Here is a 27195-nt window from a genome sequence, read left to right as displayed (position 1 = left end):
TCAACTGTTTCAGCTTTCTGGCACTAATCACAAAGACCCATTGGAAGTGTACTGTATGGTTGTCCAATTCTCAGCCTGCTTATTGTTACTTGCTCTATCCATTTGGTTTTGCAATCCAGCATTATTCTCAAGGACTCACTAGATACACAGGTTTTGTTCTGTATAAGTACAGAAACACACTTATTTGATCATCTTTAGCTCTCACAAAAATATTCAACCTTTACAGCCCTAATGGTATCTAATTATTTGTTACAGCACACATACTGTATATTACATCACATATTGTACATCTGATCCACTTTGAACATCTTTTAAATCTATTCAACATCAAACAAATGTCGATTGCTCAGAATAGTTTCTATCCAATTACCTCTTACTATTTTAAGTCGGGTTACAGTTCTTTTTATTTATTTTTTAAATTTTATAAAATAGCACAAAAATTGAATCAACATCAATATTTCTCAGAGCACAAGATGACATCTTCAAATGTCTTGTTTGACCCAAACATATTCACTTCACAGTGAAATAAAAGAGAGAAAATATAAGAAGCTGGGACCAGAAAATGTTTAAAATGTTCGTTCTTTCAACATTGACAGATATGCACAATAACCTGCAGCACCACAATCAAGCCAAGTACTATTCCCCGTACATACTTTAATGACAAACGTCAAGTAAATGTAACTTGTTGACAGCAACAAATTTTAATAAAAACAAAAGACGCAAACTACCAAATGAGTTAAGTTGAATAGATTGTACTTGCTAAAAACAAAGGGGGGTTGGGAGTTAAGGTTACATTCACCCTTACAGGCACACCTGCCACTTTGTACTAGTGCAAAGAATTAATTCTGATAAACAAAATGCCATACAATTTAGTGTTGTATGTTTGTATTAAGACTTCATTATTGCATGTCTTCTGTGGCCATGTGAGGTATACAAATACATTGTTCTGACAGTTACGTAATGTACATCTAACATGAGGCAGGCCTTCCTAAGTAAGCTCAGGAAAAAAACATGACCAACAACCCCATGAAAAAGCATAATGTACCTATATGCTACAATTTTAATCAGGAAACTCACACTGGCCAGCTTTTACGATTCTCCAGCCAATCGTGTTACATAGTCACATTTTATAAGTGAGGGAAAGCAACCACTGAAAAGAAGAACCTCGTCCAAAACAAAATATAAACAAGCAAACAAGTACAGTAACCCTGATAACATATGGCCTATACCTCATTTGGACATTTTATTTTACCAATAACTTGTTTTATCGCCAACATAATCTTGAGGTTAATTAGCCAGCATCTGATTGTAAACTGAGCTTTACTGCATAAAGAAGGATCCCCTTCAAAACCAAACCAAAACCAATCAATTACACGGTCACTGCATCACGAATTTATAAGCAACAGAGATTATAATAACCCTATAATAACTGTTGTTATGCAAAGTTTACTTAGACATCGTCATAGTGACAGTGTTTAAGCCAAACAAAACACAAACTTTGTCACACTCTCTAGTACTTTTATCCTCTCGGAACAAATAACAAAAATGTCAAGTATATCTAGTTACCAGTTATTACACGTAAATAAGTCACACACCCATGGGAGAATGCGCTTTCAAGTGATGTAGTCTGACTATTTGATGTGAATGCGCCAAAAGTTGAAGAAACACAGAACATCAAGAATACCACTTAGATTCTACAATATAGTAAGACGCTCATCAGTTTCTAGTCTTAACAATTTTGTATATGTGTGTGTGTGTGTGTGTGTGTGTGTGTGTGTGTGTGTCTGTGTGTGTCTATCTCAGAAGGATAACCGATGTAATGCTTGGTTTTAAGTTTGTTTGGCTCTGATATAATGTATGTTGGAAATAATATAACTTTTTAATTCTTTTATTTTCTCAAGGCACAGCATACTTAAGATATGCAGGTCAAAGTAAATTAGGTGAGCCAACGAAAACTCTTTGGAGTTTGTGAAGACAGCTTTGAGCCGCGGGGCGGTGTGTCAGGCCACCTCACAGCCCGGTCAGATCCACTTCTGTCAAGTTCTGCCTCAGTTTCTGTGTTTGCTGGAGGATAAGAGAAGGGAGAACAGAGGAGACCGGAGCAGACTGGAGGAGTCATCAGGCAGGATTCAAAACTAACGCCATCAAATCAGTGGAGCTTCGGGATGGAAGACACAGAACCTGGATCAGGACACGGAGGCCTGAACAAGTTTAGAAACATGACTCCAACCCAACCACCACAGACTTCCAGACAAATGGAGTGTCCGATTCAAGCAAACCTCAGAAGGGCTGCTGGGTCTTTAACTCTGAGTAAACTAACCCCTCTGCTGAGATGGCATCCCCGAGCCCTACTGTCCGGAGCGGCTGTTTGCAGACCAGCACGGCTGTCATGTGGAAGGTGACGTTTCCTCGGCGCCACACAGTGACAGGCTGTGCTGGGTTCAGGGACAGCTTCTCTCGTGGCTCGGCGTGTGAGCTGTGGAACTGTAGTGGGGCTTTGAGCTCCACTTTGCTTACGTCAACAGACTGGAGGCCACAGGCCTGACTGCTGGCCACTCGCGCTCCAGCCATCACTGCCGCCGCCTGGTTCCCCCAGTATCCATCCACCGTAGCCAGGATGTGGTAGGCCAGCGTGTGGAAGTGAATGCGAGTCAGGTCCGCTTCGGACGATGGCTCGCTGCGGCCGTGCTGCTCCAGGATCCAGAGGAGGATGTCGCTGACCTGGCCCACATCTGGAATGCCTTTCCAGGCAGCCAAGTCTGCATGAGGCCCCTCGCCAGCCTGAGAGAGGAAGAGCAGCTCCTGCTCGTTCAGCCCAATGGAGCTGACGATGGGCATAACCTGCTAACGGGAAACAGAGAAAAAAAACAACTTGAATTAAATATAGGGCTGAGTATCATTCAAAAATATTAGATACCGGTACAGATACCAATACCATGTCTTTGATGCCGGTTCCTAAACAACACTTTTTTTCGATACCAATTTTATAAAACAAAAATAAATTACAACATTAAGGCACAAATCTTATTTATTTATTTTTCCGCTCCTACTATGTGAGCGTCTATGTGCGTAACGTAGAGTTTTCCTTACGTTAGACAGCCAATCAACATTATGTATTACATCTTGGTAGAAGAACGCGGCATGCTTATTGGCTCACTGACGCTGATGAGATTTATGCTGCGTTCCAAGCAACCCGTAACCCGTGTTTTCACAACCTTCTACCCTTGAAAGTGCCCTGGAACGGCAGTCAAACCCATAACTTACTACCCGTGAACTCGTACCAGATCGTTGTACTCCCAGTTACAGTTTTTGGATGTCACACACTGATGCTGTACAGACGCCGGTGATTAACGGTGAGAAATAGAAATAAATAGACATAAATAGGCAACGTAAAGTAATTCCGCACATTGTAATCAAAACAATACAAATACGATTGTGTACTACTACAGGTTATGTTTATTAAATGAAGCCCAAAATATGTCGCCGACTAGAAATCGCTAGTATCAGCTAGCGCTAGCTAAAGTCAACGTTAGGTAGCCGCTAGCTAACGCTAGCTAGAAGGGTTTGTAGTGACTTTGCCTGGAACGCTACCAAGTCGTGAGTCGTGACTTGAAGTCGTAACTTACGGGCTAAAAATTGTGTCTGGAACGCAGCATTACTCCTTAGGTATTGAAATTCGGTAGTGAATGACAAGGCCTTTTTGAATACTTGATACTTTAGAGGCAATTCGGTCGGCGCCTATTGAATTCGGTACCCAACCCTAAACACTATATTGAACTCTTTAGGAATTTGTGGATTTTAAACACACTCATCTTTTGCCTGGGAAGTTTACTACATGAAAGACTCTCTTAGACACGACTGTTTTGTACCTCCTGCATGATGCTGTTCATGTAGTCTTTGTCGGTCATGCTTGCCAGCTCCAAGTGGATGGGAATATCTTTACTAATGTCAGATATGGCTAACACAGCCTGCAAGGGAAAGCAAGTACAATATGTTAGGTAAGCTACACCAAAATGTTTATGGACTAATGGGCAACATACTGTGAATAATAATACATAATTTGTGATGAATAAATCCTATAATCTCTAACTTTATCCATCCATCCATCTTCTTCCGCATATCCGGTCTCGGGTCGCGGGGGTAGCAGCTCCAGCAGGGGACCCCAAACTTCCCTTTCCCGAGCCACATTAACCAGCTCCGACTGGGGGATCCCGAGGCGTTCCCAGGCCAGGTTGGAGATATAATCCCTCCACCTAGTCCTGGGTCTTCCCCGAGGCCTCCTCCCAGCTGGACGTGCCTGGAAAACCTCCCTAGGGAGGCGCCCAGGGGGCATCCTTACCAGATGCCCGAACCACCTCAACTGGCTCCTTTCGACGCGAAGGAGCAGCGGCTCTACTCCGAGCTCCTCACGGATGACTGAGCTTCTCACCCTATCTCTAAGGGAGACGCCAGCCACCCTCCTGAGGAAACCCATTTTGGCCGCTTGTACCCTGGATCTCGTTCTTTCGGTCATGACCCAACCTTCATGACCATAGGTGAGGGTAGGAACGAAAACTGACCGGTAGATTGAGAGCTTTGCCTTCTGGCTCAGCTCTCTTTTCGTCACAACGGTGCGATAAATTGAGTGTAATACCGCACCCGCTGCGCCGATTCTCCGACCAATCTCCCGCTCCATTGTTCCCTCACTCGCGAACAAGACTCCAAGGTACTTGAACTCCTTCACTTGGGGTAAGGACTCATTCCCTACCTGGAGAAGGCACTCCATCGGTTTCCTGCTGAGAACCATGGCCTCAGATTTAGAGGTGCTGATCCTCATCCCAGCCGCTTCACACTCGGCTGCGAACCGATCCAGTGAGTGCTGAAGGTCACAGGCCGACGATGCCATCAGGACCACATCATCTACAAAAAGCAGCGATGAGATCCCCAGCTCACCGAACTGCAACCCCTCTCCACCCCGACTACGCCTCGATATCCTGTCCATAAATACTACAAACAGGATTGGTGACAAAGCGCAGCCCTGGCGGAGGCCAACTCTCACCTGAAACGAGTCCGACTTACTGCCGAGAACCCGGACACAGCTCTCGCTTTGGTCGTACAGAGATTGGATGGCCCTGAGAAGGGACCCCCTCACCCCATACTCTCGCAGCACCTCCCACAGTGTCTCCAGGGGGACCCGGTCATACGCCTTCTCCAGATCCACAAAGCACATGTAGACCGGTTGGGCATACTCCCAGGCTCCCTCCAGGATCCTTGCGAGAGTAAAGATCTGGTCCGTTGTTCCACGACCAGGACGGAATCCGCATTGTTCCTCTTCAACCTGAGGTTCGACTATCGACCGAACCCTCCTTTCCAGCACCTTGGAGTAGACTGAGGAGGCTGAGAAGTGTGATACCCCTGTAATTGGCACACACCCTCTGGTCCCCCTTTTTGAAAAGGGGAACCACCACCCCGGTCTGCCACTCCTTAGGCACCGTCCCCGACTTCCACGCAATGTTGAAGAGGCGTGTCAACCAAGACAACCCCTCCACACCCAGAGCTTTAAGCATTTCTGGACGGATCTCATCAATCCCTGGGGCTTTGCCACTGTGGAGTTGTTTAACTACCTCAGCAACTTCCACCAGGGAAATTGACGACAATCCCCCATCATCCTCCAGCTCTGCCTCTACCATAGAGGGCGTATTAGTCGGATTTAGGAGTTCCTCAAAGTGCTCCTTCCACCGCCCTTTTACCTCCTCAGTTGAGGTCAGCAGCGTCCCATCCTTACTGTACACAGCTTGAGGCGACCCTCTCGTCCACCGGGGTAAACTCCAACGTAGCGGCGCTCAGCCGGGGGCTTGTGAGTATCCCCACACCCGCCCGGCGCCTCACACCCTGGGCAACTCCGGAGAAGAAAAGAGTCCAACCCCTATCCAGGAGTATGGTTCCAGAACCGAGACTGTGCGTAGAGGTAAGCCCCACCAGATCCAACTGGTAGCGCTCCACCTCCCGCACAAGTTCCGGTTCCTTCCCCCACAGAGAGGTGACGTTCCACGTCCCCAGAGCCAGCGTCTGCTGCCCGGGTCTGGTCCGTCGAGGCCCCTGACCTTCACTGCGCACCCGACCCCAGCGGTTCCTCCCACAGGTGGTGGGCCCATGGGTTGGAGAGAGAGGTGCCACGTAGCTTTTTCGGGCTGTGCCCGGCCAGGCTCCGTGGCAAACCCGGCTCTAACTTTATGCCTTGAATAATCCATGTCATGCAACATTATATTTATTATGTCTTAAGTTTTTATTTATTTTCTGGATCGAAGAATCAGCTAAAATAAAAGTAGGCACATTTGAAAGGACCACACCAGAATTTTGGCATGTTTTACTGTGAAGTGCATACAGTGCATTACTTACTGAAAACTATTTTCCCAAAGCAAATAATAGTTTTTTTTGTTTTTTTTTATTAATAAAGGTTATAATTTCTTTCATCAATTTCCACTCGCATAAACTAGCACAAAAGATGGATAATCCATGAGCTTTACTTTTCACTATCAATAAACTTACAGAGGAGCAGACAATGTTGTGATAATGATTACAGTTGAATACATTGGGACATACAGCATATATGGTTCGCAGTAAATGGGCCCAAACATGCAAAAACACCAGCTTTGTCAATTCAAACAAACAGGTGGAGAAAGTCTAAAGGACAGCTTTCAGATACTGACCTCCTTCAGTCGCTCCTCCCACAGCTCTCTGCCCTGACCCTCCATCATGTGGAGCCCCGACAAGACCACCAGGTCGGGCTCAAACTCGTCCAGACTCGCCACGAACGTCTCCAGTGAGCTCATCTCGCCGTTGGACACGTCGTGAGAGAAGATGAAGCGGTTGGCTTGAGGTGCCTGAGTTGAACCCCACTGTTCACCTAGAAACAGAGAAGACGACCAAATACAACTGAAACATCCGAACAGACTGAAGGATTGCTGTCATGTAAGTGCAACCGATCCTGTAGAAGCCGCAGCTTGTTCTTCTCTTTACCTGCTTTATACTCCAGGATGAGGTGATATTCATCCGTCTCCTGGAGAGACTCCGGGGGAACGACAATCTGCTCATCGAGCATCTCGTGAAGTTTAGGACCCACTGGCCCACATAACAAGACCTGTGGCATACAAAAATATTAACAGTCATTTGAAGGACAGGGATTCTGAATTATACTACTATATATATATATAACTATAATACTGTGTTAAGAAGGCTGCCAAAACACATTTTCATACTATAAAAATGCATCCTCTTCAGATGTGTCAACGTGAGGCTGCGCTCAGACGGGGAAACAGAGATCTGGCGATTTCGCCCAGGGTTGTGCGGTGGGGGGACTGTCAATGAAACGGCCCATTTGTGTGACTTCCTGTTGTGTTCCTTAACACCCCCCCAAGGTAGCACAAGTAGACTTTATATTTCACAACTACTGTTTTCCGTCAGATCGTTTATAGATCTCAACGTTTCCGGCGGCACTTGAAGGCAGGCTCATTTTGTGGAGAAAGAAAAGAGACGAGCGAGACAGATCAACTGTGCTTTGTTGTTTGGCAAACATCCAGCTATTACACAAAGTCCCGGGCAGTTCAGTGCTTGTGTTTCGTGTTTTAAAACTTTCTTGTGGCAGCGATAGAGGCAGTGATGTTTCCTGTTTACTGTACGGGACTCTCACTCCGCCTTAAAAACACACTGACAAGTCTTGAGTGCCGGTTACATGATTGGCTACTGCAGCGTGACGTAGGGTTGCTTTGCTCCAAAAGTTGAGTCGGTTGACAACTTTTTCACCCCAGGCCCGCTGCATTTTTAACGTTAAGCACCCAAAACATTATTTAACTACCTGGCATAGATTTCACTAACCAGCTTGAATCTTCTAGGTTTATTTAATTGGGGTTCTTTAAAAGCTCATTCATTTAGGGAAAGTATAAGAGTTTACAACAGAAGTATAAACATGCTACCATCAGATCAGGGTAGGTGGCGAGCTTCTGACCAATGAGGGCAGCATTCCCTCCCACATACAGCTGGAAGAAGACAAAAGTAAAGTTTACCAGAAGGAAGATCATTTAAAAAAATAAATAAATAAATGACTTAATCCAACAACAAGAAGTTTGGGGAGTAAGGTCGCCTTGCCTTCGCACCGGGGTACTCTGCTGCCGCACGTGCAATCCTCTGAAAGGCCTCGTTGTCGCTGAAGAAGCGCTCGGCAGCGGCTCCACGCTCCATGAAATGGATGAAGGCTTCCTTCAAGTCCTCTTTGGAGTGCAAGACTTCGTGGTCCAGGCCGCTGCCAGGATCCACAGCCAGAGCCTGCAGCAGTCCCACTCCTGAGACGACCACATCGACACAGGCGTTCACCCTTAACAAATGTGGAGAGAAAGACGGAGTACGGTTTATTTGATAGTTAATAACTTCATTTTCATCTGGCTTTGACCCAAAATAACCCTGAGGAGGATATACAGTATTCACTGTTCTGCTGGTAGCCAGCTCAGACTAAATTGCCAAAATTGGAGAAATGAACAGCTGTTAAGTAATTATGTCACTAAGTAACTTCATGCTAACTATGTGTGTCACTGGGGTTTCTGCAGCTACAGACATAGCCTTGACAATGTAAAGAGTCAGCTTGTTTTAAAAACACAGTGAAATAAAAAAATATTTTTCTTTAGTTTTTATCCTGTGTCCCTGCATTAATTGTTTAGTTACTAAACAACTACTAACTAAAACCCTTCTTGCCGTAAAACATTTTAAACATTTCTGACCGACTCATTTTGGGACGTATTTATCCAATTCAATGTAATTTGGGGCGATGTGGAGGTGTGTTTGCATGTCAGGTGGCAAAAACAACCTAAACAAGAGCATTTTCTCCCTCCGCATCCTCCACCTCTAATAACACTTGAGGGTGGAGACCAACAGTCCTCTACAGCTCAGTATCGTTTTGCATTTACTAAGCCACATTCACTTTTGAGCAGTCAAATAAAATGTTAAATATTTGATACAAATCCCTCTTGTAATGTGCCCCAGTCACATAATTATGTTTCACTTTAAAATAATTAAATGAAATAATGGAAGATAGAAATGCCTTAACTGCCATTCCACCGAGACTTTAAAAGGCACTTCATATAAATTTCCATTTTCCCCCTTCACTTCTCTCCAAACAATCTGTCCATCCCTCCGGTAGGCAGTCCTTCAGATCCAGCCAATCATCACATTCCACCTTGACCCAGTGCGTTGGCTATTCTAAAGCAGCCTAAAGGCTATAGGCTAGATAAAGACAGTAACTGGACTACCTCGACGTGACAACACATTCCTTCACACTAGCAGAGCTGACTACAGCCTCTCGACATGCCACAGTGTGCAGGAGATCAAGTAGGTCAACTTCAGAAGACAGAAGGACATGCATCAGTTCAACGCTCTAACTCACCCTACTGCCACTTTGCTCCACTGTCGGGTCGGCAGAGTTATCAGAGTCTCCCAGGCAGCAGAGATCACCTGCTCCACGCTGTTCTGACTCTGAGAGGACGACTGAAAGTTTGGCAGGCTGATGTACTGCAGAATCTGCTCTGGCAGGTCCGGGCTTCCATAGTAGAAATAGCCAACAGCTAACGCCAGCAGGGCCGCTGCTGAAGCCTTCCTCCACATGATGCTCCCACACAGTCCTGCAACAAAAGGAAACCTGTCACTTGTCTCTACCATCAGCATTCAAAAGTAATCAACTGATTTGTTGTTGTAATCGGTGATGGCATTTAAGAGCTGCGTTAACGATGTTCAGTGTTTAAAGACATAAGCAAGTCTAAAAAAAGTCATAAACTAAATAATCAAACTCATATGTGTAAAACTAAACCTTTGACTCATTTTATTGGTCTTTGATTAAAACTGGCTTGGAATAATTAACTTGGACAACAGAAACGTGTGGATCAATAACATCCTATTATCATATGATTTAGCTGAAAACTGATAAACAATATTTACATTTTACAATTACAGCCGTTTGAATTTGAGCAGAAACGATCAGTTGATGAATGGATTAGTTGATCGAAAGAAAATTAATCAGCAGCTATTTTGATAATACTATAGTACGTTTTTAAAGAAAAAATGTCAAACATTTGATGGTTCTGGGTACTCAAATGTGAGAATTTGCCACTTTTGTTGGTCTTTTATTGTAGTAAATTAAATATTTTGGGGTTTCAGACTGTCAGTCGGACAAAAAAAGGCATTTAATGACGTGACCTTGTGCCTTGAGATAATGTAATGGGAGTTTTAAGATGTTTATAGACAAAAAGATTCATTTAATATTCGAGAATACAGTCGGCAGATTAATCAATGAAAATAATTGTGTTAGTTGCAGCCCTAGTTTTAATTAAAGGAAAGTGGTTAGGACCAGAGGTGAGCCACTCAGATTCTAATGTATGTCCTCCTATTCATCTATATTTTCTTGATAGTTGTTTGGTTTATACAACATCAGATAACTGTGAAAATGCCCATCACATTATCCTAGAGCAAAAGGTCACGTCATCAAATGTGATTTTTTTTGTCCAACAAAACCTCAATATATTACATTTTCTACAATTTAAGACATTGTATCTCTCCAATGCAAACATTGTTCATTGCTCTTACTTGCCTAGACATAGAAACACAGCTAAAAACAACAAAGCTGGACAAAGTTACAACATTAACATCATACTACTATGTCAACAAATATAAATATATAGGCCTATAATAAAGTATATCAGAAGAGGCTGGTCCATAGAGGCAGAGGAGGTTGCTCCTCTATTTTTAAGAGGGATATCAAATATAAAAATATATATATAAATTGAATTTTGTTAAGGTCACCAGCCACCACTGAAGTGTATGTATATATATATATATATATATATATATATATATATATATATATATATAGAGAGAGAGAGAGAGAGAGAGAGAGAGAGAGTTAATTGTACATAGTAATATATCAACACATTTTGCAGATAATCTTACTACACTCTTTAACTCAGTTGATGAGCTCCACATTTACAGCTGCATGACATTGCAGGTTCCCAACTTTAGTCTTCATGGTACCTGATAGTACCCAGGAGTACTGGGACAACCATAGTGAACCCACTGAGTGGCATTGCCCTTTAAGCTGCAGCAATGCCATGTTACTTTATGGTACATCATACAGGGGTTAAATTACTGCTAACGTGTACATATAATCTGTTAGCTAACATGCTAGCACCAGCACACAGGGTGTATCCTTGGCTTCAGTTTATCAATGCTAATCTGGCAGTAGCAATTAGCTTGTAGCTCGGTTTAGCAAGCAGTCTAATTTAGAGTAGAGTCAAATACTTTTCCCGTTAACACCTCAGCTTGATAACTAACAGCTTTCTTTTAAAATTGAAGTAGCTTAATAGTTGTTAGCGCCACGTACCGATAATTATGTGAAGGCTTCAAGTTTAGTTGGTCAGGAAGAGGATTCAGTTTCCTGGTTAATCACATAAACAGCATTTAATGTGCTGAATGAGGGAGAGGTAACTGAAGAAGGAAGAGTCAGTACGAGTCATTGAAGGAGGAATGATTGGGACAGACAGCAGCTTCGGACCGCCTGCACATACATACACACACACACGCGCGCGCACACACACACACAGCGGCAGCGGCTTCCGTCGACCGCTCTGCGCATGCGCTACTACAGGGTACATTCATGGTACATAGTGTGAAGAACACAGCTGGGAAGTAAATACAGTACATAACATGTGTTGAGGTCCTCAAACCTACAGTACAAACCTGTACTGGCAGTAGTTGAACGTACATTTACTAAAGACCTGTATGCTACTTAAGTACAATTTTGAGGTAATTTACTGGAGAAATTCCTTTCATACATTCATGGGTGCCAAACTGCCCTCCATCCAGGACTCTCAAACTCCCAAATGTATCTCGCTGTAGTCTCAGAGTTACTATAGACTGTCAGATTCTCCCCTACAGAAAACTGTTCGCCAAAAACAACCAGACACAATACAGTTTCTTCCCACAGGCTGTCACTGTGATAAATACTTAACACCAGTCCATAGTGTCAGGATCAATCCCTGTGAAATAACCCTGTAACACCAATCATCCACCTTTCAGTGATTTATAGATTTTATAGTTTTAAACACATCAATTTAGGGCTGCAACTAACGATTATTTTCATAGTCGATTAATCTGTTGATTATTTTCTCGATTAATCGATTAGTTGTTTGATCTATAAAAATGTCAAAACATGGTGAAAAATGTGGATCAGTGTTTCCCAAAGCCTAAGACGACGTCCTCAAATGTCTTGTTTTGTCCAAAACTCAAAGATATTCAGTTTACTGTCACAAAGGACAGAAGAAACTAGAAGATATTCACATTTAACAAGCTGGAATCAGAGAAATCTTATTTTTTTTTATAAAAAAATGACTCAAACGATTAATCGATTATCAAAATAGTTGGCGATTAATTTAATAGTTGACAACTAAGCGATTCATCGATTCATCGTTGCACCTCTACATCAATTAAACATGTATATATATATACTGCCATATCCACCTACCTCAGATATATAAGCAACCTGTTATATGACACATTCTTAATTTATTCCAGCACCATTTGCATTGCACTATTGTCTTACTGTTTGCAATCCTCATAAAGTGTCCAGCAAGCAATCCTCATAAAACTGTTTGTTTTCGTGTGTGTGTGTGTGTGTGTGTGTGTGTATGTGTGTGTTTATATATACTTTTGTTATATACAAACATATCTTTGGTAGTGAAATGTTTACCTTGTTCAGCTTTGTCATCCTTGTGTTTTGCAGCATGTTTATTTCTGTGTATGTACTTTGAGCAAAAAAAGCAAAAAGTGAATGTTCTGCCTGAGCTGCTTGTTGCTACTTGTAAACCTTTTCGCTGGAGACTGAGGTGAGGCGTGGGAGCAGTAGAGAAAACTGACACCTACTGTATATCTGCATACTGTCTGAAGTAATACTACAGTATATCTAAAATGTGCAATGCAATGAAATCATCACTTAATATTAAGAATTAAGTTTAAAAAATATAGTCTCAGTCAGTCAGTCTGTTTTGTCACTTATTCAACAGGCTGAGGCTTCCTTGGTAAAACAAGAGATGATGATTCAGCAACTTTTAAATCAAAATCTGACAGTTGGTACGTTTTGGTTTGAAGACTCTCTGGGTCTCTGTCATGTTTGTCATATTTAGGTACTCTGCATGCATGGTTGTTTTCTCTAAACGATGAGGGTCACAAGCCTGCCACAGAATGACATTAGCTGTCACAAGTTTTATAACAAGCAATAAGTGTAGCATATATTTGAAGGCCCACCTGTCCCAGTCCTAACACCACCAAACATGTCACCATGTCTGTCTGTCCCCATTGGACAATGTTACTGTGGGACACCTCGCCACTTCTCGTCAACTTTATCGCAGATATTCTGTGACCCTGAAGGCTGACAGGACACAATACTAGAGCAACACTGTAAGACATGATGTCATGGAAAATCACCATTTTTTTAGTCACAATACTCTCCTTTTGTTTTTGGTTCATTTTCTATAAAGTATTCCAAGGATACTGTGTCTTTTTATCCTTTATTATTTTACTGCATTTATAAACTTAACCTTTTGGAAGGTGCACAGGACAACCCAAATGTGTGAGAGATGGTGTCCATATGAGGACATGAATGTGCAATTTACTATTTCTAGTGCTTACTGTTTCATCTTCTTTTCTCCTGCCAATGTCAAATCATTAACATGAGAAACTGTATGTCACGTTATTCTAAAAATACTTCAGTGCTGAGTTTGTTTCACTGAAAGTACAATCAACCTGAGAGGGATATGTTGGAGCTGTAGCTGTTGTAACCTGTAGTTGTCAGGGGCTTAATTCATTTAACCCAATAGACATTTTGTAAATAAATTAAAAAAATAAAATACAAAAAAATGCTTTCTAATGCTTGCTGGACCAGTGATCATATCCCCTGATGCACTGAGGGTACTTTGTTGACTACAAATAGGAATGTATTAACAACATGGCTGCCTGTTAAGAAAAGAAACATGTCTTTTGACAGATAAAAAGTCAAAACACCACTGTATCCAAACATGTGTATTGTGGTATTCAGAGAAATGTTGATCAAATTGTTTAAATACAGAATTTACACTACAGTCGTTACACATTATGAGTCGTGTCTGATTCTTTATTATAATTTCAATATAAACAAGATGATACAAAAGTACATATAGCTCCAAAAACGTGTTTACACTGAACAAAGTGCCTCAAAATAAAGCCTTAGTATTTGTATTTGGCTCGAGCCATCAAAGGCTGATTATGTTTGACCAAACACCAAAAACCATATTTATATCAGCCTCAATAAACTTGAATTACTACAAATGTATATGACTATAAGAAACTATACATAAATCTGTCTAAACTTTGACAGAAATGTAAACACAAATATCTAAAAATACAAACCTAACCCTATTAGCTGCCTGGATTTCAAGTAATTTTCTACACTTCCACACTGTGCCTTCATTTTTTTGGCCACATTCATTGCCACATCTTCATTTAAGGACACATATCATGCTTATTTTCAGGTTTATTCTTGTATTTTTGGTTTCTACTAGAACATGTTTACATGCTTAAATGTTCAAAAAACACATTATTTACCTTATACTGTCTGTCTGAATATACCTGTATTCACCCTCTGTCTGCAACGCTCCGTTGTAGCGCCTGTCTCTTTATCCCCCCCCCCAAGTCTGCTCTGATTGGTCAGCGTTCCGGGGTCTACCGCAGTTGCGCTCTCGGAGTTTCTGTACCTTCATTGCAGCCGGGGAATGACTGTAACGGCACTGTAGCGATGCTTTCTACATATAGTATAGTTGTGACATCACAACCGTACAGAAGTCCTCACACAGATTCTGAATACGAGCTGTGTGCATTTCTCTGTAAATTAAGCATTTTCACAGTATTAACACAGCACCTCGACCTGCTTTATAATAATCTCACTTTGTACAATATGGAACCCCTAAAAACTGTTTGCGTGCTACTTAAACTGACATATTGAGTGACTAAGTTTAAATATGAATTTTGGTGTTTGGCCTCAATATGAGATTCTCAAAAGGGCTATGAAAAGGTTGAACAATTCAACAGGTGACGTATTGGAACAACAAAGCCTGAGTTTTGGATTTCAATCCCACTGGGGCTGCTGATTTTGGAAAAAAGCATCCAGTGATAAGATAGGATTCCTTTATTGTCATTGCATTTACATACAATGAGATTCAGATGCACTACCTGAGACGGTGACCTATTTCAGGCTGTTTTTCTTCTGTATCATGCATGCAAGTGTATGCCGACGGCTTTTTTCATCTATCTTTCTTGCTGGCATTGTGTATTTGACTGTATTGTATATTCTATTTTAAAACATTGAATCTTACATCTTATTATAATTTTAGGCCTCTATAGAAGTGGTGGGGTCGGGCTCGGTGAGAATGGGGGCGGTGAAGCTGACCCGGACGTCCCGGGGATAAAAACCCTGAAGAACCCCATCCACAACAATATCTGGGAAATCTGCAAGACAAGACAGAGCTCAGGGTTAATGCTGTCTAAACAAGGTTGTCATGCTTTTTAATGCTTTTTTTGTTGCAATTCACAATTATAGCACCAATCAACAAAATACACACTGGTGCAGAGATAGTAACTGTTTCTTAACATTTTCGCAGTTTATTTCCTACCTGATGTGCAGTCAGAGAGATAAGGATCCTGTAAAAATCCCAACACTGGCTGATTTGGTAATGGATAACTGAGGAAACAAAAGTAAAATATGACTGATTAGTCATATGCAATGGTAATACTTCTTCAAATATCAAGATAATGCATGTAGCAATAATTACTTTTATCATTGGTGTGAAACACATTTGTCTGTCAGTACATCTGCACTGGTGCATCGTGTTATGTGCACATTCTGGTTTAGGTTGAATGTGCCAGATGCATGATAAGGAGGTCAGGTGCTAGCACAGATGTTTGTATGATATAAACAGGACCGGGTCTATCCTAAAGGGGCGAACAGAGTCCAGGGCCCTGAGCTCAGGGGTGGCTCTTAAGTGCAACACACTGAGTGACCATGTTGCACAGCGTCAATTAAAGGTGCTCTAAGCGATGTTGGGTGACGTTACTCATTGTTGACGTTCAAAGTATTTTTAAACAAAACGAAGACTAACTCGCTCCTCCCTCCTCCTATCCCGTCCCCTCCCTTCTGTGCTTCAGCGCACTAATCCCCCCCCAAAATCCTTCTTGTCCGTTATTGGCTGAACACTGGAACACGGTTTGTGTATGTTTGCATGGTCCAGGTTGTACCACTTTGTTTTTGTTGGTGTGTTTGGACCCTAGGCTGTCTACATAGACCGCGTTTTTTTACAGTGTGTTTAGGGGACCGGCAGCTCGCGGATAGTGAGGAGATGTTTGCTCTATGTGACAAAACATGTTGTAGCCTAAAAAACGCATGACATCGCTTAGAGTACCTTTAATGCCTGTAACAGACACGGTTTAGAACCGAGACGCCCCAACTCTGAGTCATTTCCTGTATCTGTGTCACATGGGCTTCACCACGCCTCTTTAGGAGACTAGCGGTAGGTCCTGAGTGTATTGATTCCAATGGGAGAAGAAAACGTGAACACAGATTAAAACCGATTCTTTTGCCCCATAGACACCCAAGTAAATATTGGACCCATTCTTCACAAGCCACATATCTCTTGAACATTCTGACACTTAAATGGCAATTTTCAGACGGACAGATCAGGAGAAAATTAACTAATTTTTTTTTTTTTTTGTTTCTGTCTCAGGGACAAAGTCTTGCAGGTCTGGCGACACAGATAAGCTAACGTCAACTAACGTTCGTGAAACTCATTTTCGTAATGCTAAATATGTCTTTTAGTGGTGTTAATATCTAATGTTAGCACAAGAAATGTTAATAAATTATAGACATATCACTTTTCATCCATCCAAACAATGTTCACTACACATTCAAACAAGGCCCCACCCATTTAGGAGACAGGAAGTGTGTACCGTCTCATACCATTGGCGCAGTGTGTATTGCGCTGTCTTTAGTTATAGAGAATCTTTGCCTGTTAACACTCACCGGTATTCCTACAGTAGCTACATCCCTTCTAGTAGACAAAAGTAGATATAGTGTACTGCACAAATACAAAGACACGAGGGGGAAATACTGGGAACGATCTTACCTGTAATCCTGACTGTCCAATTCATCAACTGATCTGAAATTAGAGCGCATAACTGTTACAGATTTCATGAAAGGATACTGTCAAAATAAAGGTCAACAACTCCATAGACTAGTCTATGTATAATACATAAAGTTAGGGCTGGGCGATATATCAATATGATATCGTTATCGTGATATGAGACTAGATATCGTCTTAAAATTTGATATCGTAATATGACGTAAGTTTTTTTTCCCTGGTTTTAAAGGCTGCATTACAGTAAAGTGATAGAAGTAATGTTCTGAATTTACCAGACTGTTCTAGCTGTTTTATTATTTGCCTTTACCCACTTAGTCATTATATCCACATTACTGATGATTGCTTATAACAAATCTCATTGTGTAAATATTTTGTGAAAGCACCAATTGTCAACCCTACAATATCATCGCAATATCGATAAGAGGTATTTGGTCAAAAATATTGTGAGATTTGATTTTCTCCACATCGCCCAGCCCTACATAAAGTCATTTTGTTTATAATGTCCAACTCACCCACATATAGTACACTACTGTACTTCATATTTATATTATTATATTACCATTAATATTAACATATGTCTAATATGTATTTTTTTATTAAGTGCAATGGAAACAAATATGCAGGCTGAACTGAACACTCACACGTGTACTGTATATCTGTACATGTGTCCTTCCATGATCATTAGCTATATTGTGGGTTAGAGCCACACAGCTCCCTACCACTGTGGGAAATGTTTCTAAAATTGTTATTATGTTGCTGCATTGCCCCCAATCCAGAAATAGAGGACCTAAATATAGCAACACGTCCAACATCTCTGGGAGCAGTGGGCGGAGTCTGGGCTGAAGGACTTACTCCATGCTGCTCTTCTTGATCCCCGTGTGAAAGTGTTTCACATGGAGGAAGTCCAGCAGAACCTGCGGCACGTCTTCGTCTTGATAGATGATATCCTGCAACAACACAGAACAATCTAACATGTACAAATGTATTTTTGGTTCAAGTCATTTCAAGACTGATGTCAAGCCTTTGTGTTTTTTAAGGTTTAGGAATGAATAGTTGATCAAGTGGCAAAACACAAAAACACATTTTCAATATTCTGTACATCAGTTACAATTGTACGTAAGGCTTGTGTCATGTGGCCGCGCCGACGGTGGTGTTGTCATTACTTAGAATTCCTCATGGGGGCGACAGAAACTACGCACTATAGCTTTAAAGTAAAATATATTCTTAAGTGTTTTGTGCAGAAACACTCCTTTGGCACATTCCCTGGGCAGAGTACCATTGCCTTTCTGGATACAGCCATATGATAAATTACTCATGTGGCACATTAGAATATTTAGTAGCTGCTTTACAGAATGGTTAGTATACTTTAGTGCTTTCCAAATTGTGTGATTACTTTTGATCCCAACATAGGTGATAGTTTTAGTTTAGTTTGAGTGCCATGTAAGATCTCTGGTTCAGTAAATCAGATCACTAGGCAGACACCTGAATGTTTCACCTGGATGTAGTCTTCCAGCTCCTGCCTCCTCTGCTCCGCTGGTTTGGTCCTCAGATGGGGGTTCCTTTTGCTCGGGAAGTCAGGAGTCTGGGTGATCTTCCTGAGCTGCAGGCACCACAAGATACAACATGAACCTTCAATCATCTGTGTGTGCCGTGCTACGCTATGAACTACTACAACTACCATTTCTAGTCATAGTTCCATTATTGTTATTTTTGCTAGAATTGTCACTGTTCATCACATCCCCAACCGGCACCGTCAGACAACCGCCCACCAAGAGCCTGGGTCTGTCCGAGGTTTCTCCCTAAAAGGGAGTTTTCCTCACCACTCGAGGTTTCTGCCTAAAAGGACGTTTTTCCTCGCCACTGTTGCACTAAATGCTTGCTCTTGTGGGAATTATTGGAATTGTTGGGTCTTTGTAAACTATAGAGTGTGGTCTAGACCTACTCTATCTGTAAAGTGTCTTGAGATAACTCGTTATGATTTGATACTATAAATAAAACTGAATTGAAATGATAGGTCATGAAATATTAAATGGTTGAAAATGACTGAAGTCTTTGACCACTAGAAGCTCTTTTATGAATAGGTCCCCCGTTCTGCACATGTATGTGCATGATTCCCTTCTTGCTGCGTGTTTCACACTATTCCACTGATTGTAAGTTGATAATGTAGCAAGAAACGTAGCAATGCACCAATAAAGGCAAGGGAAGAAACAAACAATGCATATTGTACTGATATTGCAAAAATAATTGTTTATATACATATATGTACTGTATATACAGTATGTAACTGTATATCTTCCATGTAAATATAATTAAGTTTTCCTTTTTATTTATTTCTTTAGTGCTCATTTTATATATTTTGTTGCGTCTTTATTGTGCAGTCCTGTATTGTATAATGACAATGAAGCTGAACCTTAAACCCTAATGTGTTATGAGGAAGGAAATGCACCAAACACAATGCGTTTTGGGCTGCATTATTAAAGAAACAAACAGATGTTGTCCTGTTAGAAGGGTTGTAATGCTAGTGATGTTTCTAGCCCACAGCTCCTTCTCAGGCTGCGTTATTAAAGCCATAATGAAATTACTTTTCACCTTGTTAGCAGGGGCAGGTCTAGAGGTAGGGCCCGGGGTAGCACCCGCTGCCCCTGAAATATGATTGCCTGCCCCCCAACGCCTCCCCAGTCCATTGGGCTAGAGTGCTGTCAATCTGACAAATTTGATTTCCATTGGATCAGAGTACTGCCACTACTGTTCTGCCAAGCGCTGTCTTTCCATTTGGTAAATGGATATATACTTTAAACACACATTGTATTGCAACTGTGTACTTTGTTTACAAGTAGAAACATATTGAACTTACTGTAGCGCACTTGTTGCTGTAAGAAATAAATTGTGTGTTGCAATTTATTTCTGTTCTGTTTCCTATTATCTGAAAACTGTGTCCAGCAAGGTTTTCTTTGTTGAAGTTTGAGGCAAGTTTATGTAAGTGTATTGCACTTCATTTTTATACGGTTCTGTCACATGACCTATTAATGTTTCCATGATGACTATCCAAATTTTTTCTTTAAGAGCCCATAGGAAATGTGTATTGTATTTGGATACACAATAAATACAATTTAAAAAATGAATGCTATCATATCAAATATTTCCTATATTTCTAAGCAGATTTTCTATGCTGTATTCTGATAAAATCCCCCAGGACACCCCTGACTGATTATTGGTCTCCCCCTGTGCCACCCCACTTAAAAAATCCTGGAATCGCCCCTGCGTGTTAGCCCATTCTTCATATTATAACAATATTATCCATCTACAACTATTTAAATAAAATAACGAGAATTTTCATATATTATATAAAATGGTCAACTTATCAAAAGGGTGGTGGTGAATGCTCACACCCCAAAACTTCTCTTTCTGTTTCTCTTACCCAAAACATACTGGTTATTGTTATTAGAATATATTCAATCTGAATATTAATATTCATTTTCACTCAAATTCTTGTGCAAACATTTCAGAACTTTTAAACACTCATGTTTTCAACCCAAATACATATATTTCCAATGCCATCAAAGTGAAGCTTCATTGTGATTTTAGATCCATGTCTTATTTTACGTTACAAGCGACTTATACATCTCATAGCATAATATGCAGCACCACAAACAGGAAACAGTAATTCGGTAACACTGTAATAATTGTGACTGTGGCTATAAAGAAACATACTTTTCTGTGGAGAGTCTGGAATTCGCTGTTTCTTCTGAGCACATAATGTTTCCTCCCGTGAAACAAGACTTCCACTCTGAAAAGCTGCAAACAAAAGACAGACGGAGACACACAGAGGATTTATTTACAATCCATCATTTAGAGAGTTTAGTGGTTGTCAGGTTGGACATTTAAAGTTGGTGCGTCATGCTTTTTTAAATGATGATGAAAATAAATCCAATGTGTTTTTCCTTAATCGTCAAGTTCATTCTTTTTAAAACAGACATGGTTCTCCAATCTTATTTGAATTACAATGACGAGAAAATATCATTTTAAGAGATCAACGAGGCTTATAAACTTCCATTTACAGTGTGTATGGACACTGACTGTAATACTCATTTACCACCTTAATCATCCATCACGTTTAAAACAACATCATCTGTGGCCGGGTGGCTCAGTTGGTAAAGCACGCACACATATATAGAGGTTTATTCCTCGACGCAGAGGGTCCAGGATTTGAGTCCGACCTGCGACGGTTTCCTGCATGTCTAACCCTTCTCTCTCCCCTTTCATATTTTTTTTGTGACATTGTTAGGCCTTTATTTGACAGGACAGCTTAAACTTGAAAGGGGAGAGAGAGGGGGAGTGACAAGCAGCAAAGGGTCGCAGGTCGGAATTGAACCTGCGATCACTGCCTCTGTACATGTGGCGTATCCTCTACCAGGTGAGCTACCCAGCCCCCGCCTCCCCTTCATATCTGAGCTGTCCTGTCTATGAGAGGTGGAAATGCCCCCAAAAAAATCATCTTTAAAACAACATCATCCCGTCAAGTAAAGACAAACATTTAGCAGCAATCAAAGATATCAGGTATAGCTGACACGGACTACAAATGCAACACATGTTCCAGCTTCGATGAATACTTTAGAATACTTTTTGCAGATTTCTCTTTTAAATACCACACACAAGTTTGCCATCAAAAAAAAAAAACTGTGTCATAAAGTCAATTTAAATTAAGATTAAGGACTTTAATCAGCAAAACAAACCCACGCCTTTAGATTCTTACAATCATATTTTGCAGTTTTAAACTTCATGTTTTAGCAGGTGATTCCTTAGAGGTTTGCATCTTAAAGTGTTCATGTTATGCTCATTTTCAGGTTCATAATTGTATTTAGAGGTTATATCAGAATAGGTTTACATGGTTTAATTTTCAAAAAACACCATATTTTTGTTGTACTGCACATTGCTGCAGCTCCTCTTTTCACCCTGTGTGTTGAGCTCTCTGTTTTAGCTACAGAGTGAGGCATCTCACTTCTGTTCCATCTTTGTTGGGAGTCGCACATGCTCAGTAGCTAGGTAAGGACTACTAGCCAGTCAGAAGCAGAGTATGAGGGCGTGCCATGCTAGCAGCTAGGCGAGCATTATAACGTGTGTTACAAAGTGACCCACATTCGTCACGGAAGTAAAGGCTGGATTACAATAGAGCTGTTTGGAGCAGTTTGTGAACAGTGTTTTCTCTGGAAGATGGTAACTCCCTTTGGAGTGGCCTTTGGGCTTTTTCACTTTGTAAACCTATAACATGCACAACAAAAAGATATATTACACAATAAAGGAAAGGGAAAAAGCCAAAAAAGCATAATACGAGCACTTTAACGCAACATCATTTCTCCACCAGGAGGAGGTACAGAGCTTCAGATTTCATAGATGAGCAGGGACATTCCTCAACACTGGAACTTTACCTACCACCATCTCAATACACTGTATGTATGCTAAGATGTATACTACTGTTTGTCATGCCTGTGGGTATATATGATTATTATTATTTTTGTTTACACTCAAAATATAAATGCGCCAGAGTTAGCAGAAAAGCTCATTTTCATCTGTAGTCCCTTGGCATGTCAACACATCATCATATTACATTAATAAGAAAGAATGCAAGAAAGATAGAAAGCAAATTAAGAAAGACAAATAAAATAAATTAAAAATAAGTACAATACAAAGAAGGGCAGTACCTAGGATGAGGTAAACCAGCTTTCTCATGTTGTTATCCAACATGGAGTCATTCTTCATTTAATATTAATAAAATATATTTTACTTGTAATGTTTTGGTTTGCTGAAGTTACTGAAAACACATCCTTTGCTTTATAAACGTGTACAATAATGTCTGGGGTTTTGAACTAAGACCTTGGTAATACAACTGGTTTTAAATTGTTTGTTTAATGTGTAAACTTTGAGTTTTAGTGTCTGTGTCGTATTTTCTTTATTTGATCTCCAAATCAGACAGTTGATCTGCAGGAGCTTTAATTGTTTTCACAACAGAACGATACAATACAACACATTTGCTTAACAAAAAGGTGAAAATAGTACAGTTATTTCCCCAGGCACATGGGAAGAACAACAGTTCTGCAAACATAACTCAACATTTATACAAGTCAAGAAAATAGTTTCAGCAGCTTGCGCTGTGGAAACACTGAACCTGTACATGGGCTGAAATACTTGAACAATTCTTTTAAAGCACAAAGCAACTTTAGATTGATGTCTAAATTACGTATCTCAGCCTTCCCTTTTCTTGCAACAGATGTTCGATCAAAACTCTTAACCTCTTCAGACGACTGCAGTGTTGAGAATATCAGGTGTACTTCATGTCCTCTCTTACAGGTGAATGAATAAGATGGCAACATATGTTTTATTTTAATAAATAAGAACTAATGAGAATAATCAGTAATACAAACTAATGAAAAGAACATTGTGCTGCTGGGTAGAAACTGAATGTTTGAGGGTTTGTTCGGAACAAACTGCAGGACGTCCTCATACAGTTACCGTTTGCTTTATCAGTAATGTAAACAAAAAGTAACTCGAGTCCAACGCTTTGTGTTCTCAGACTGAGATGATAAAACCAAACAGAGGTCAGTTCCATACACTGAAGCAAATTCCCCAGGGTTGTGTAATTTTTTTTTTTTTAATCATTTTATAATGTAGGCGTGAACGAGATTTATCACAAATTAATACCTAGGTGACTGTTCTCTGGAGCTCTGACTAGTTTCACTTCAGCTTGCTGCATTTAACTGATTTTATAATCACGCCAATGAACTAGCATCGCAGAGAACTTCCGTAAAACAGAGTTATTAAACTGAGACGGCACTGTTTATTTTACCCTTTTTCTTGCTTTAATGACTCTTTACACAGGATACACCCAAGTTTGTGGTTCCCATGTAGAGTACTGTGTGTCAGAGTGTGTGTGTGTGTGTGTGTGTGCGCGCTCAGTGGTGTAGTCTAACGTACTGTTGTGGGTGTACTGTACTGTATATTAGCCATAATCTGCCTTTTGGGGGGGGGGGTTTTAAGCATTAATGACTTTATTTCCTGTATTCGGATACACTTTAATGCACCAATTTACGGTGGAAATACCTTTATTTAGCCTATGTGAAGAAAAAAAACACAGATGACAATTCAAAATATATTAAAAATATAATAGAAAGTATGTTGTTGTGTGTCATTGGGCATTTTTAAGTGGGTATATGGAAATCCTGGAGCTTTCTTAGTGGGTATACTGCGTATACCTGCATATCACGTAGACTACACCACTGTGTGCGCTCAGGAAGAGGCAACATGTACAGCAGTATGTCACGAATGATTTACAGCTTTCTGCACTAATCACTGTTTGAAACTGGAGCAAAATACCATAATATGTCCAACTACAAAAAAGCTTCTTCCCGGTAAATAAACTTTATGACATTATGTATACTTGGTCCTTCAATGCTTGAGTTAATTTACTGAAATACAGTTTTGCAATACTTTTCATAATTGTTTCCATCTTGTGAGACAACAACAATCACAGGGCCGTTTTTCCGTTACGTACATTTTGCTGATAATACTTCTGTACTTTCAATTATGTAAGACTTTAAATGCAGGACTTTTACTTGTGATGGAGTAACTACTGTTACTTCTACTTGGGTTAAAGAATACTTCAACCACCATATTGTAGGTTGAGACTTTGAGTACATGGTTTCCTCCTGCTCAAACGCATGCCTGGAGCTGTGTGAGGTCATGCATGTAAAGAGCAAAGATATTTACGAGAAATTTCATATTACTTTTCAGTGGCAGAAAGCCTTGTTCTTAAGTAAAGTTTTGTAGTATACTTGCACACCACTATATTTCAGAAGAAACTATTGTACGTGTTACTCCACACCTTACTACTTTTTTTTGACAGCTAAAGTTAGTAGTTATACTCTTCAGTTGAAGATTTGACATTATAAAACATGATGAACTGTTATAGATGTAACTACCCAAAAGTAAATACAGTAAAACAATTCAAGTTAGTACTGAGTGATTACAGGTAATGCATCAATAATAAGATCCAGTCATATGATAGTATAAGAGTGACGGGGGCCATTCTGCATGAGTACTTTTACTTCTGGAAGTACATTTTGCTGCCAATGCTTCTGTACTTTTACACACACACACACACACACACACACACACACACACACACACACACACACACACACCTTATGGAGTATATATATATATATATATATATATATATATATATATATATATATATATATAGTAGTGGTTTTGCTATTTCCACATAGAAATTATATGCAGTGGTGAAATAAGTACTCAGATCTCATAGAGAAAGTAAAGTAGCAATACCACAGTGAAGAAATACTCTGTTAGATGTAAAACTACTAAAGTAAATTAAAGTATTATTTTCAAAATATACTTAAAGTACTCATTATGCAGAATGGCCCATTTCAGAACAAAATAGGCTATATTATTATTGGATTATAATTATTGATGCATTCATGTGTTCATCACTTTAATGTTGCAGCTGGTAAAGGTGGAGCTGATTTGAACTATTTCATATTCTGCTGGGAAGCTTTTTTTCCTCAGGCATTAATAACATTTTATCTTTATCTATAATAATAAAACATTATATGTCGTATTATTAAAAGGAAACTGCAAAGGAACTAAAGTTATCAAATGAAAGTAGTGGAATAAAAGGTACGATTTTTCCATTTGAATGTAATGAAGTTAGTAGAAGTTAAGTTGCAGAAAATGGAAATAGTCTATAAGTAAAGTATCTCCAAAGTGTAGTTACTTCTCCCAGCATTGTTACTTTTTTAAAAGCAAAATTCAAAAGCAAGAGACTATTGTTACATTGATAGTTTTATTTCTTGGACCCCTGGATAAAAACTGGAGAAAGCTTGAGCTCAACGCACTTTCACTCTGCCTGCAGGTTACCTGGCTCACCTGGTGTCGCAGTTCACCGTTAAAACCAAACTATAACCATGCAGTAACTTATAATAACACAGCAAAAAGTGATTATGGAGGAATAACAAAGTGTTTTTACGCTGCCGAGAAAAGCGAGAGAAAAAAGTTAGACTGATAAAATATTTAAACATCGTCCTCCTCACCTTTCTGGACTTCCCCGACTCATCCACTTCCCTCTCCAGAGACGGTATCGATACTTCAATCATCGGGAAATCTTCCTCCAGCACCATCAGACTTCATCGACCGGCTGGCTGAGACTTACTTTGTGCAACTGGAAGAAAACTTGACACGTTTTTTCTCCGCGTCCAGGAACTGAAAAAAAAACGTGCCTGCCTGTCTGTTTCTTCCTGTGCTCCACCTACACACTAATTGGACCAACACAACCACTAGGCGCGTGCAGCGGCGTTAAAGGTGCAGTCCAACACTCAAATCTATTGGGTTTAAAAACTAAAAGACTAAATGTCAAATGTCACTTTCAAATCCAGGTTCACTTCCCACTGTGCTTGAAACACAAAGTACAACCAAAACAATTCATTGGATGTAAAAAGGGATGTAAACCTAGACCAGATAACACAAAACTGTACTCACATCCTCTCAGGCCCACTGCTCAAAATTCAAACTCAACTTTGTTAAGCGAGGAAGAGGTAAAAGGAGAAGGCGTCGTGTTGCACTCTTAAGATCTGTAAGTATTAAAAATAGTTGCTGCACAATTCTCATTTTTCCTCATTCACTTTTAAAATAGCATGCACAGATGATTTTCCATGTGTTAATCTCAACTACAATCACATGTTCTGTCTGTGACGGGTCATCATGGGATTTATATCTTCCCATTCCTAATGTTGCTCACTGTGCTTTCATTTAAAACAGGCAGAGCAGCTTACTTAAGCAGTTCTGTGGGAGGATATGTGACCTTACAGAGTCATAGATCACAGCTGGGTAAAAATATAACTCGCCATTTTGTCGTCACTGCGTTTTACTATGGCTCATGTGAGTC

The 27195-nt window shown here is 40.3% G+C and overlaps 2 protein-coding genes across 3 annotated transcripts; both read right to left on the bottom strand.

The window, feature by feature from the left end:
• Positions 1 to 561: 561 nt before the first annotated feature.
• On the bottom strand, positions 562 to 11611 carry adpgk (ADP-dependent glucokinase). Of its 2 annotated transcripts, none has more exons than XM_031316341.2 (8): positions 11399 to 11611; positions 9413 to 9647; positions 8125 to 8350; positions 7953 to 8015; positions 7000 to 7120; positions 6690 to 6886; positions 3870 to 3968; positions 562 to 2844 (listed from the first exon to the last, which is right to left on the bottom strand). In XM_031316341.2, the coding sequence occupies exons 2-8, from the start codon at positions 9628 to 9630 to the stop codon at positions 2281 to 2283; spliced, it is 1488 nt and encodes a 495-aa protein (XP_031172201.1). In that variant the 5' UTR covers positions 9631 to 9647; positions 11399 to 11611; the 3' UTR covers positions 562 to 2280. The 2 variants fall into 2 exon arrangements, with proteins under 2 accessions (XP_031172201.1, XP_031172211.1); XM_031316351.2 differs by having other exon boundaries at positions 562 to 2841.
• Positions 11612 to 15217: 3606 nt separating this feature from the next.
• Positions 15218 to 27015, bottom strand: snx22 (sorting nexin 22). Its single transcript, XM_031316362.2, has 7 exons — positions 26345 to 27015; positions 20949 to 21032; positions 18733 to 18837; positions 18090 to 18184; positions 17223 to 17255; positions 15717 to 15784; positions 15218 to 15552 (listed from the first exon to the last, which is right to left on the bottom strand). The coding sequence occupies exons 1-7, from the start codon at positions 26429 to 26431 to the stop codon at positions 15434 to 15436; spliced, it is 591 nt and encodes a 196-aa protein (XP_031172222.1). The 5' UTR covers positions 26432 to 27015; the 3' UTR covers positions 15218 to 15433.
• Positions 27016 to 27195: the final 180 nt, after the last annotated feature.

Source organism: Sander lucioperca, chromosome 7, assembly GCF_008315115.2.
Source record: "Sander lucioperca isolate FBNREF2018 chromosome 7, SLUC_FBN_1.2, whole genome shotgun sequence".
Taxonomy (NCBI): domain Eukaryota; kingdom Metazoa; phylum Chordata; class Actinopteri; order Perciformes; family Percidae; genus Sander; species Sander lucioperca.
The sequence above is the reverse complement of the archived record's forward strand: the minus strand, read 5'-3'. Positions and strand labels throughout refer to the sequence as shown.